This window comes from Catharus ustulatus, chromosome 32, assembly GCF_009819885.2.
Source record: "Catharus ustulatus isolate bCatUst1 chromosome 32, bCatUst1.pri.v2, whole genome shotgun sequence".
In the NCBI taxonomy this organism is placed as follows: domain Eukaryota; kingdom Metazoa; phylum Chordata; class Aves; order Passeriformes; family Turdidae; genus Catharus; species Catharus ustulatus.
Window position 1 is genome coordinate 1342869 of NC_046252.1, and position 13396 is coordinate 1356264.

At 58.8% G+C, this 13396-nt stretch overlaps 1 protein-coding gene across 1 annotated transcript in view; it reads left to right on the forward strand.

The window, feature by feature from the left end:
• CACNA1F (calcium voltage-gated channel subunit alpha1 F) overlaps positions 1–13396 on the forward strand; it is a 77706-nt gene that overhangs the window by 28071 nt on the left and 36239 nt on the right. The window contains exons 12-18 of the mRNA XM_042780086.1: positions 31–57; positions 634–794; positions 3027–3252; positions 7438–7645; positions 11727–11847; positions 12589–12670; positions 13316–13370. Coding sequence (XP_042636020.1) covers positions 31–57; positions 634–794; positions 3027–3252; positions 7438–7645; positions 11727–11847; positions 12589–12670; positions 13316–13370 — 880 coding nt within the window. The remainder of the gene's footprint in view (positions 1–30; positions 58–633; positions 795–3026; positions 3253–7437; positions 7646–11726; positions 11848–12588; positions 12671–13315; positions 13371–13396) is intronic.

A 13396-nucleotide genomic window follows, 5' to 3' on the forward strand; every position in this document is an offset into this window, starting at 1 on the left:
TTTGGGGTGACTCTGCTTTTCTTTCCCCAGGGGCAAAATTACAAAGACAAAATTCTGGTGAGTGGGGAGATGAATGGGGGGGTGTGGAAAAAAAGGGGGGAGGGCTGCAGTGGGACCCCCCTAAAGCCTCCCAGCCCCTCCCACCATCCTGTACCCCAAATTCCTCCACGTTCCCCAAAACACCCCCTCTACCCCGAATTCCCATCCCCCTCCTTGTCCCTACCTTGAGGGAAATAAAGGTTGGATATTAGGATAAAAGTTTTTTTTATGGAAAGAGTGATGAAGTACTGGAATATCTGCCCGGAGAGGTGGCAGAATCACCATCTCTGGATGTGTTTAAAAAAAAAAAACTGGACGTGGCTCTCGGTGCCGTGGTTAATTAATTGTGGTTAATTGTGGTTAATTGTGGTTAATTTGGGTTAATTGGGCTCGGTAACCGTGGTCACTTCCAACCTGGTGATTCTGGGATTCTGTGTGACCCCTAAATTCCCCCCCCAACCCAAACACCCTTCACCTCCTCCCACGTGATGTGGGGCTGTTTCTGTCCCCCCAAACCCCCTCTCTGTCCCCCAAACCCCCTTTTTGTCCCCCAAACCCCCTTTTTGTCCCCCAAATTCCCCTCTGCCCCCCCAGCCGCCGCCTGCGCCGCCTGAACCGCCTGTGGCGCCGGCGCTGCCGCGCTGCCGTGAAATCCGTGTCCTTCTACTGGACCGTGCTGCTGCTCGTGTTCCTCAACACGCTGACCATCGCCTCCGAGCACCACGGGCAGCCGCCCTGGCTCACCGAGACACAGGGTACGGCCCCCGGGATCGTCCTGGTGACCCCTGACACCTCTCGGTGCCCCCCAAAACCTGCCAGTGCCACCCAAAGGCTGCGGTGCGCCCCGACACCTCCCAGTGCCACCCGACACCTCCCAGTGTCCCCCAAAACCTCCCAGTGCCCCCCGACATCTCCCAGTGCCTCCCAACACCTCCCAGTGCCTCCCAAATCCTGAGGTGCCCCCCGACACCTCCTGGTGTCCCCTGACACCTCCCAGTGCCGCCCAACACCTGCCAGTACTTCCCAAATCCTGCGGTACCCCCCGACACCTCCCAGTGCCACCCAACACCTCCCGGTGCCCCCTGTCACCTCCCAGTACCCCCAAAACTCTCCAGTGGCCCCCGACACGTCCCAGTGCAGCCCAAAACCTGCCAGTGCCTCCCAAATCCTGAGGTGCTCCGCGACACCTCTCCAGTGTCCCCTGACACCTCCCAGTGCCGCCCAACCTCCCCAGTGCCTCCCAAACTCTCCAGTGCTCCCCGACACTTCCCAGTGCCACCCGACACCTCCTCAGTGCCTCCGACACCTCCCAATGCCGCCCAAATCCTGAGGCGCTCCCCGACACCTGCCAGTACTTCCCAAATCCTGCGGTACCCCCCGACACCTCCCAGTGCCTCCCGACACCTCCCGGTGCCTCCCAAATCCTGAGGTGCCCCCCGACACCTCCCGGTGCCTCCCAAATCCTGCGGTACCCCTCAACACCTCCCAGTGTCCCCCAACACCTCCTCAGTGCCCCCCGACACCTCCCTGTGCCTCCCAAATCCTGAGGTGCCCCCGACACCTCCCAGTGCCTCCCAAATCCTGCGGTACCCCCGGAGAGTTCCCAGTGCCCCCGACACCTCCCAGTGCCTCCCAACCTCCCCAGTGCCCCCCGACACCTCCCGGTGCCGCCCGACACTTGCCAGTACTTCCCAAATCCTGCGGTACCCCCCGACACCTCCCCAGTGCCCCCCGACACCTCCCAGTGCCGCCCAACCTCCCCAGTGCCTCCCAACACTTCCCAGTGCCTCCCAAATCCTGAGGTACTCCCCGACACCTCTCAATACCCCCCGACACCTCCCAGTGCCGCCCAACACCTCCCACTGCCCCCCAGTCTCCCCAGCGCCCCCTGACACCTCCCAGTGCCCCCCAACCTCCCCAGTGCCACCCAACACCTCCCAGTGCCTCCCAAAACTCTCCAGTGGCCCCCGACACGTCCCAGTGCAGCCCAAAACCTGCCAGTGCCTCCCAAATCCTGAGGTACCCCCCGACACCTCCCAGTGCCGTCCGCCACCTCCCAGTGCCCCCCGACACCTCCCAGTGCCACCCAACACCTCCCAGTGCCGCCCAACACCTCCCAGTGCCGCCCAACCTCCCCAGCGCCCCCCAACACCTCCCCAGTGCCTCCCAAACTCTCCAGTGCCCCCCCCACACTTCCCAGTGCCACCCAACACCTCCCAGTGCCCCCCAACACCTCCCCAGTGCCTCCCAAACTCTCCAGTGCCCCCCCACACTTCCCAGTGCCACCCAACACCTCCCAGTGCCACCCAACACCTCCCCAGTGCCCCCTGACACCTGCCTTGCCCCCCGACACCTCTCTAGTGCCCCCCGCCACCTCCCAGTGCCACCCAATGCCTCCCCAGTGTCCCCCGACACCTCCCAGTGCCACCCAACACCTCCCAGTGTCTCTCAAACCTCCCGGTGCCCCCCGACACCTCCCAGTGCCGCTCAACACCTCCCGGTGCCCCCCAGCACCTCCCAGTGCCGCCCAAATCCTGCGGTACCCCTCGACACCTCCCAGTGCCGTCCGCCACCTCCCAGTGCCTCCCGACACCTCCCAGTGCCGCCCAACACCTGCCAGTACTTCCCAAATCCTGTGGTACGCCCCGACACCTCCCGGTGCCCCCCAACACCTCCCGGTGCCTCCCAAATCCTGAGGTACCCCCCAACACCTCCCGGTGCTACCCAAATCCTGCCAGTGCCCCCCAAAACCTCCCAGTGCCCTCCGACACCTCCCAGTGCCCCCCGACACCTCCCAGTGCCCCCGACACCTCCCAGTGCTCCCCACCCTCCCCAGTACCCCCCAACACCCCCAGTACCCCCCAAACTCCCCACACCCCCCGGCATCCCCCAGTGCTCCCGTCCCCCCCCGAGCTCTGGGCGCTCCCCCGCCCCCTCCCTGGCTCGGGGGTGACCCGGCCGTGTCCCCCCCGGTGTCCCCTCCCCAGCCTACGCCAACAAGGCGCTGCTGTCGCTCTTCGCCGCCGAGATGGTGCTGAAGCTCTACGCGCTCGGCCCCTCGTGTTACTTCGCGAGTTTCTTCAACCGCTTCGACTGCTTCGTGGTGTGCGGGGGCGTGCTGGAGACCGCGCTGGTGGAGCGCGGGGCCATGGAGCCGCTCGGCATCTCCGTGCTGCGCTGCGTGCGCCTGCTGCGCGTCTTCAAGGTGACCCGGTGAGCGACAGGCGGCGCGGGGCTCGGCAGGGGACAGCGCGATAGCGGGATAGTCCAAAAACGGGACAGCCCGATAGCGGGATAGTCCAAAAACGGGACAGCCCGATAGCGGGACAGCTCGATAGCGGGATAGTCCAAAAACGGGACAGAGCCATGGTCTGACAGCGCGGGGCTCGGCAGGGGACAGCGCGATAGCGGGATAGTCCAAAACGGGACAGCCCGATAGCGTGATAGTCCAAAAACGGGACAGCCCGATAGCGGGACAGCCCAAAAACGGGACAGCCCGATAGCGGGACAGTCCCAAAACGGGATGCCCCAATACTGGGACATCCCGAAAACTGGACAGAGCCATGGCCTGACAGCCCGGTGCTCGGCAGGTGACAGTCCGATAGCGGGATAGTCCAAAAACGGGACAGCTTGATAGCGGGACAGCCCAAAAACGGGACACCCCAATACCGGGACACCCCGAAAACGGGACAGAACCACGGCCAGACAGCGCGGGGCTCGGCAGAGGGACAGCGCGATAGCGGGATAGTCCAAAAACGGGATATCCCAATACTGGGACAGAGCCATGGCCTGACAACCCGGGGCTGCGATAGCGGGACAGCCCGATAGCGGGATAGTCCAAAAACGGGACAGTCCGATAGCGGGATACCCCGACAGCGGGACAGCCCAAAAACGGGACAACCCGACACTGGGACACCCTGACACTGGGACACCCTGACACTGGGACAGAGTCGTGGCCTGACAGCCCGGGGCTCGGCAGCAGACAGCCCGATAGCGGGACAGCCCAAAAACGGGACAGCCCAATAGCGGGACAGCCCGAAAACGGGACAGAGCCATGGCCAGACAGCGCGGGGCTTGGCAGCAGGACAGTCCGACAGCGGGACACCCCAAAAAGGGGACACCCCAATACTGGGACAGAGCCATGGCCTGACAGCCCCGGGCTGCGGCAGCGGGACATCCCGACAGCGGGACAGCCCAAAAACGGGACAACCCGACACTGGGACACCCTGACACTGGGATACCCCGATACTGGGACAGAGTCGTGGCCTGACAGCCCAGGGCTCGGCAGCGGACAGCCCGATAGCGGGACAACCTGAAAACGGGACAGCCTGAAAACGGGACATCCCGATAGCGGGACAGCCCGACAGTGGGACACCCCAATACCGGGACACCCCGAAAACGGGACAGAGCCATGGCCTGACAGTGTGGGGCTTGGCAGTAGGACAGTCCGATAGCGGGACAGCCCGACAGCGGGACAGCCGGACAGCGGGACAGCCCGATAGTGGGACAGACCAATAGTGGGACAGACCGATAGTGGGACAGACCGATAGCAGGACAGCCCGATAATGGGACAGCCCGATAGTGGGACAGCCCAATAGTGGGACAGTCCTAAAATGGGATACCCCAATACCGGGACAGCCCGAAAATGGGACAGCCCGATAGCGGGACACCCTGCCACAGGGATACCCCGATACTGGGACAGAGCCATGGCCAGACAGTGTGGGGCTCGGCAGGGGACAACCCGATAGCGGGACAGCCCGAAAACAGGACAGTCCGATAGCGGGACAGCCCGATACTGGGACACCCCAAAAAGAGGACACTCCAATACCAGGACAGAGCCATGGCCTGATGGCCCAGTGCTGTGGAAGTGGGACAGCCTGACACTGGACACCCCAATACCGGGACACCCCGACACCGGGACACCCTGACACTGGGACACCCCAATACCGGGACATCCCAATACCGGGACAGCCCAATACCAGGACAGAGCCACGACCTGACAGCCTGGGCCTGCGGCGGCGGGACAGCCCAACAGCGGGACAGCCCGATAGTGGGACACCCCAATACTGGGACAGAGCCATGGCCTGACGGCCTGGTGCTGCAACAGTGAGACACCCCAACACCAGGACACCCCAATACTGGGACACCCTGACACTGGGACACCCCAACAATGGGACACCCCAGTGCCCCAACACTGGGACACCAGGACATCCCAACACCAGGGCACCCCGACAACAGGACAGCCCAACAACAGGACACCAGGAAACAGGACATCCCAATACCAGGACACACAGTGCCATGTCCTGACACCCTGACACCAGGACACTGTGACAACTGCAATGTCCCCACACCAGGACACCCAAACACTGTAACAATGTCCCAACACCCCAACGCCCCAACCCTGCGATGTCCCAAAGCAGTGATGCCCTAATGCTGTGATGTCCCAAACTGGTGACACCCCAATAGTGCAACACCCCCCAGCACTGGGTGTTGGCTCTGCACTGTCCATCCAGCCCTTCCCAGTGCTCCCAGTGCTCCCAGTGCTCCCAGTGCTCCCAGTCCCTGGGCATTGCTGAGCAAGCTGTGGATCAGCTCCACCAGGTGTTGTCTCTGCACTGTCCATCCAGCCCTTCCCAATGCTCCCAGTGCTCCCAGTGCTCCCAGTAACCCCAGTTCCTGGGTCAGCTCCATGAGGTGTTGGCTCTGCATTGTCCATCCAGCCCTTCCCAGTGCTCCCAGTGCTCCCAGTAGCCCCAGTAATCCCAGTTCCTGGGCCAGCTCCACCAGGTGTTGGCTCTGCACTGTCCATCCAGCCTTTCCCAGTGCTCCCAGTGCTCCCAGTGCTCCCAGTCCCTGGGCATTGCTGAGCAAGCTGTGGATCAGCTCCACCAGGTGTTGGCTCTGCACTGTGCATCCAGCCCTTCCCAGTGCTCCCAGTGCTCCCAGTAACCCCAGTTCGTGGGTCAGTTCCACCAGGTGTTGGCTCTGCACTGTCCATCCAGCCCTTCCCAGTGCTCCCAGTGCTCCCAGTGCTCCCAGTTCCTGGGTCAGCTCCACCAGGTGTTGGCTCTGCACTGTCCATCCAGCCCTTCCCAGTGCTCCCAGTGCTCCCAGTGCTCCCAGTACTCCCAGTAACCCCAGATCCTGGACCAGCTCCACCAGGTGTTGGCTCTCCCTGTCCATCCAACCCTTCCCAGTGCTCCCAGTGCTCCCAGTGCTCCCAGTGCTCCCAGTTCCTGGGTCAGCTCCTCCAGGTGTTGGCTCTGCATTGTGCATCCAGCCCTTCCCAGTGCTCCCAGTGCTCCCAGTTCCTGGGCCAGCTCCTCCAGATGTTGACTCTGCACTGTCCATCCAGCTCTTCCCAGTGCTCCCAGTGCTCCCAGTGCTCCCAGTAACCCCAGTTCCTGGGTCAGCTCCACCCGGTGTTGGCTCTGCACTGTCCATCCAGCCCTTCCCAGTGCTCCCAGTGCTCCCAGTGCTCCCAGTTCCTGGGCCAGCTCCACCAGGTGTTGGCTCTGCACTGTCCATCCAACCCTTCCCAGTGCTCCCAGTGCTCCCAGTAACCCCAGTTCCTGGGCCAGCTCCACCCGGTGTTGGCTCTGCACTGTGCATCCAGCCCTTCCCAGTGCTCCCAGTGCTCCCAGTGCTCCCAGTGCTCCCAGTGCTCCCAGTGCTCCCAGTGCTCCCAGTGCTCCCAGTTCCTGGACCAGGTCCACCAGGTGTTTGCTCTACACTGTGCATCCAGCCCTTCCCAGTGCTCCCAGTGCTCCCAGTGCTCCCAGTAGCCCCAGTAATCCCAGTTCCTGGGCCAGCTACACCGGGTGTTGGTTCTACATTGTCCATCCAGCCCTTCCCAGTGCTCCCAGTGCTCCCAGTGCTCCCAGTAACCCCAGTCCCTGGGCCAGCTCCTCCAGATGTTGGCTCTGCACTGTCCATCCAGCCCTTCCCAGTGCTCCCAGTGCTCCCAGTGCTCCCAGTTTCTGGGCCAGTTACACCAGGTGTTGGCTCTGCACTGTCCATCCAACCCTTCCCAGTTCTCCCAGTTCTCCCAGTACTCCCAGTTCCTGGACCAGCTCCACCAGGTGTTGGCTCTGCACTGTCCATCCAGCCCTTCCCAGTGCTCCCAGTGCTCCCAGTTCCTGGACCAGCTCCACCCGGTGTTGGCTCTGCACTGTGCATCCAGCCCTTCCCAGTGCTCCCAGTGCTCCCAGTAACCCCAGTTCCTGGGCCAGCTCCACCCGGTGTTGGCTCTGCACTGTCCATCCAGCCCTTCCCAGTGCTCCCAGTGCTCCCAGTAACCCCAGTTCCTGGGTCAGCTCCTCCATTTGTTGGCTCTGCACTGTCCATCCAGCCCTTCCCAGTGCTCCCAGTGCCCCCAGTAACCCCCGTGTCCCGCAGGCACTGGGCATCGCTGAGCAACCTGGTGGGGTCGCTGCTGAACTCCATGAAATCCATCGCCTCCCTGCTGCTGCTGCTCTTCCTCTTCATCATCATCTTCGCCCTGCTGGGCATGCAGCTCTTCGGGGGCCGCTTCAGCTTCGACGAGACCCAGACCAAGCGCAGCACCTTCGACACCTTCCCCCAGGCCCTGCTCACCGTGTTCCAGGTACCCCAAAATGATGGGGGACCCTAAAATCCCTCGGGGAGACCCGAAAGTGAATGGGGGATCCTAAAATCCCTCAGAGAGACCCCAAAATGGATGGGGAGGGATCCTAAAATCCTTCAGGGAGACCCCAAAGCCGCCAGGGTGTCCCTGGAATTTGTGGGGAGACCCCAAAATGAATGGGGGATCCTAAAATCCCTCAGGGAGACCCCAAAGCCTGCAGGGTGTCCCTGAAATTTGTGGGGAGACCCCAAAATGAATGGGGGGGATCATAAAATCCCTCAGGGGGACCCCAAAACCTGCAGGGTGTCCCTGAAATTCATGGGAGGCTCTGAAATTTGTGGGGGATCCTGAAATCCCTCAAAGAGACCCCAAAACCTGCAGGGTGTCCCTGAAATTTGTGGGGAGACCCCAAAATGAATGGGGGATCCTAAAATCCTTCAGGGGGACCCCAAAACCTGCAGGGTGTCCCTGAAACCCCTGGGAGGCTCTGAAATTTGTGGGGAGACCCCAAAATGAATGGGTGATCCTAAAATATCTCAGGGAGACCCCAAAGCCTGCAGGGTGTCCCTGAAATTTCTGGGGAGACCCCAAATGAATGGGGGATCCTGAAATCCTTCAGGGAGACCCCAAAGCCTGCAGGGTGTCCCTGAAATTTCTGGGGAGACCCCAAAATGAATGGGGGATCCTAAAATCCCTCGGGGAGACCCCAAAACCTACAGGGTGTCCCTAAAATTTGTGGGGAGACCCCAAAATGAATGGGAGATCCTAAAATCCTTCAGGGAGACCCCAAAGCCTGCAGGGTGTCCCTGAAATTTGTGGGGAGACCCCAGAATGAATGGGGGATCCTAAAATCCCTCAGGGAGACCCCAAAACCTGCAGGGTGTCCCTGAAATTTGTGGGGAGACCCCAAAGTGAATGGGGGATCCTAAAATCCTTCAGGGAGACCCCAAAGCCTGCAGGGTGTCCCTGAAATTTTTCAGGAGACCCCAAAATGAATGGGGGATCCTAAAATCCCTCAGGGAGACCCCAAAGCCTGCAGGGTGTCCCTAAAATTCCTGGGAGGCTCTGAAATTTGTGGGGAGACCCCAAAATGAGTGGGGGATCCTAAAATCTCTCAGGGAGACCCCAAAACCTGCAGGGTGTCCCTGAAATTTGTGGGGAGACCCCACAATGAATGGGGGGGGATCCTGAAATCCCTCAAAGAGACCCCAAAGCCTGCAGGGTGTCCCTAAAATTCCTGGGAGGCTCTGAAATTTGTGGGGAGACCCCAAAATGAGTGGGGGATCCTAAAATCCCTCGGGGAGACCCCAAACCTGCAGGGTGTCCCTGAAATTTGTGGGGAGACCCCAAAATGAATGGGGGATCCTAAAATCCCTCAGGGAGACCCCAAAGCCTGCAGGGTGTCCCTGAAATCCATGGGAGGCTCTGAAATTTGTGGGGGATCCTAAAATCCCTCAGGGAGACCCCAAAACCTGCAGGGTGTCCCTGAAATTTGTGGGGAGACCCCACAATGAATGGGGGGGGATCCTGAAATCCCTCAAAGAGACCCCAAAGCCTGCAGGGTGTCCCTGAAATTTGTGGGGAGACCCCAAAATGAACAGTCACGAGGAAACCCCCAAACTATGGGGAAACCTGGAATCTGTGGGAGACTCCAGACCCACTGGAGACCCTAAAAACTGTGAGAGATCCCAACAGCCGTGAGGGACCTTGAATCTCGCGGGTCCCTGTGGCTTTTTTTTGGTCCCTGGTGGTTGTTTTATCAGGAGTTGAGAGTGCTGATATCATTTAGACATCTCTCAGAAAATCACATTTATCCAGCAGAGAAAGACCAGAGCCTTGCTTGATGAGTTCCACAAAAATTTTTATTTCATGCCAAGGGTATCAAGCAGGATTCTCTCCGAACAAAGTCATATTTATAAGTTCAGGGGGGATTCAAACTACAGCCAATAAATTTTATACAAAGAACAGCATCCAATCTGAGTGAGAAATTCTAAAGGTGAACTGACCAATTATACAGGCTAACAGTAATTTCATAATTATAAGCTGCACCATTTTGACTAAAATTTTGGTCCAAAGTGCGGCTTATAATCAGGTGCGGCTTATTTATGGACAAAGAACAAAAAGTTGTTGTTTTAGTTTGGAGGACAGGTGTCTGCTGAGAAAGGCAGGAGCTTCTCTTTGAAATGGAGAATGTAAACCCCCTCCCTCCAAATTATTATAATTTTGAAATCAAGGGGATTTCAGGCAAAGATATGGGAATTAGGAATAACAATTCTTTACTAGGGAAATTAAAATAGAAATACAGCACTACAAAGAACAAACCCCAAACCCTGACACAGTCAGATACAACCTGACACCCGTCAAGCAGGGTGTTGGCAGCAGTTTAAATAGTGATTAAATAGTGGCTGTAGTCCTTTTGTAGTGACAGATGTGGCTCAGTTGGAGCAGTGCTCCTGTACAAGGTGCAGTTTCCCTCCGGAGCTCCAGTGGTGATGTGGAGAAATCTGATTTTTCCTCTGGAGTCCAGTGGAGAAAGGGGCTCCATTAGTGTCCCAAAACCTCTGTTTTTATCTTGGTAAGAAATGTTGGGCCCTTCCCCCTGGCTGGAGCAACTTTCAATGGGATGCAGAAATTTTATCAGTGCCACAGTGGGACTCAATGGCCATGAGCAGAAAATGACTGGCTGGAGGAAGGATGGGTTGTGAAAAGATAAAGAACACTGCCCTGCCTGGTTTATAAAATTTGGTCATAAACAGGAGATATCCCCACAAAGATAAAGAACACTGCCCTGCCTGGTTTATAAAACATGGCCATGAACAGGAGATATCCCATGGAGATAAAGAACTGTGCCCTGCCTGGTTTATAAAACATGGCCATTAACAGCAGATATCCCCACAGAGATAAAGAACACTGCCCCAGCTGGTTTATAAAATTTGGTCATGAACAGGAGATATCCCATGGAGATAGAGAACACTGCCCTGCCTGGTTTATAAAACATGGCCATTAACAGGAGATATCCCCACAGAGATAAAGAACAATGCCCTGTCTGGTTTATAAACATGGCCATTAACAGCAGATATCCCCACAAAGATAAAGAACAATGCCCTGCCTGGTTTATAAAATTTGGCCATTAACAGCAGATATCCCATGGAGATAAAGAACAATGCCCTGCCTGGTTTATAAAACATGGCCATGAACAGGAGATATCCCCACAGAGATAAAGAACACTGCCCTGCCTGGTTTATAAAATTTGGTCATAAACAGGAGATATCCCACAGAGATAAAGAACAATGCCCTGCCTGGTTTATAAAATTTGGTCATGAACAGGAGAGATCCCATGAGATAAAGAACACTGCCCTGCCTGGTTTATAAAACATGGCCATGAACAGGAGATATCCCATGAGATAAAGAACAATGCCCTGCCTGGTTTATAAAATTTGGTCATGAACAGGAGAGATCCCACAGAGATAAAGAACAATGCCCTGCCTGGTTTATAAAATTTGGCCATTAACAGGAGATATCCCCACAAAGATAAAGAACAATGCCCTGCCTGGTTTCGATGGATGGCTCATTAACAGAATATCTCCCACAGAGATAAGGATCACTGCCCCACCCCCAACAGATGGTGATAGAACAGATCCCTTTTGTATTGTAACATGCGGCTTATAATCAGGTGCAGATTATGTATGGACAAAGAACAAAAAGTTGCTGAAACCCAGAAGTGCGGCTTATACTCAGTGCGGCTTATAATCGTGAAATTACTGTAATTATCTTCCAAAGTGTTAGGAGAGTGACCAAATTCTTAAGGAATTTGGCTCAACCTTGGTATCTAGGAGACCTTATCTACTACAGCAAGTTCCAGGGGAAGATGGTTTTGGAAGAATTGTATCATCCACAGGTCCCCTAAACCTGCAGGGAGACCCCAAAACCCACGAGCCCCCCTCAAACCGTCCCATCACCACCTTGGGGTGAGGCTGCACACCCAGAACTGGGAGGCAGCGCTGTACTGGGAGCACTGGTGAGGGGTGGCACTGAGGTTTTGGGGTGCCCCTGGTGTTTGGGGACCCCCCAACTCCCCCAGATCCTGACGGGGGAGGACTGGAACGCGGTGATGTACGATGGGATCATGGCCTACGGCGGCCCCGTGTTCCCCGGGATGCTCGTCTGCGTCTACTTCGTCATCCTCTTCATCTGCGGCAACTGTGCGTGGGCACTGGGAGGGACTGGGAGGGACTGGGGGAACTGGGAGGGACTGGGGGCACTGGGAGGGACTGGGAGGAGCTGGGGGCACTGGGAGGGACTGGGGGCATTGGGGGAACTGGGAGGGACTGGGGACACTGGGGGAACTGGGAGGGACTGGGAGGGACTGGGAGGGACTGGGAGGGACTGGGGGAACTGGGAGGGACTGGGGACACTGGGGGAACTGAGAGGGACTGGGGACACTGGGGGCACTGGGATCACTGGGAGGGAGTGGGAGGGACTGGGAGGGACTGGGGACACTGGGGGCACTGGGAGGGACTGGGGGAACTGGGAGGGACTGGGAGGGACTGGGGGAACTGGGGGCACTGGGAGGACTGGGAGGGACTGGGAGCACTGGGAGCACTGGGAGGGACTGGGAGGGACTGGGAGGGGCTGGGGGCACTGGGAGGCACTGGGAGGGACTGGGAGAAACAGGGAGGGACTGGGAGGGACTGGGAGCACTGGGAGGGACTGGGAGGGACTGGGGGAACTGGGAGGGACTGGGAGGGAGTGGGAGGGACTGGGAGGGAGTGGGAGGGACTGGGAGGGAGTGGGAGGGACTGGGAGGCACTGGGAGGGACTGGGAGGGACTGGGAGGGACTGGGAGGAACTGGCATCACTGGGAGGGACTGGAGGCACTGGGAGGGACTGGGAGGATACTGGGAGGATACAGGGAGCACTGGTGAGCCCCTCCCTCCCCTCAGACATCCTCCTCAACGTCTTCTTGGCCATCGCTGTGGACAACCTGGCGGACGGTGACAACATCAACTCGGGGGGGGACAAAAAGTGAGCCCGGACCCCCGGGACCCTTTTGGGGTGACTGAGGGGACACCCAGCCCCTGGGACCCTTTTGGGGTGACTGAGGGGACACCCAGCCCCTGGGATCCTTTTTGGGGTGACTGAGGGGGGCATCCAACCCCTGGGACCCTTTTTGGGGGTGACTGAGGGGGACACCCAGCCCCTGGGATCCTTTTTGGGGTGACTGAGGGGGGCACCCAAATCTTGGGACCCTTTTTGGGGTGACTGAGGGGGGCACCCAGCCCCTGGGACCCTTTTTGGGGGTGACTGAGGGGGCACCCAGCCCCTGGGACCCCCGGGACCCTTTTTGGGGTGACTGAGGGGGACACCCAGCCCTTGGGACCCTTTTTGGGGTGACTGAGGGGGCACCCAGCCCCTGGGAACCCTGGGACCCTTTTTGGGGGTGACTGAGGGGGCACCCAGCCCCTAGGACCCCCAGGACCCCCGGGATCCTTTTTGGGGTGACTGAGGGGGCACCCAGCCCCTGGGACCCCCGGGACCCCCGGGATCCTTTTTGGGGTGACTGAGGGGGACACCCAAATCTTGGGACTCTTTTTGGGGTGACTGAGGGGACACCCAGCCCCTGGGACCCCCGGGACCCCCTGGCTGAGCCCCCCCTTTTCCCCACCCCAGGGACAAGGCCGGGGAGGCAGAAGCGGGGACAGAGGGACAGGACGTGGCTGTGAAGGTGAGGAGGGGTCCCTGGGGGGGGGG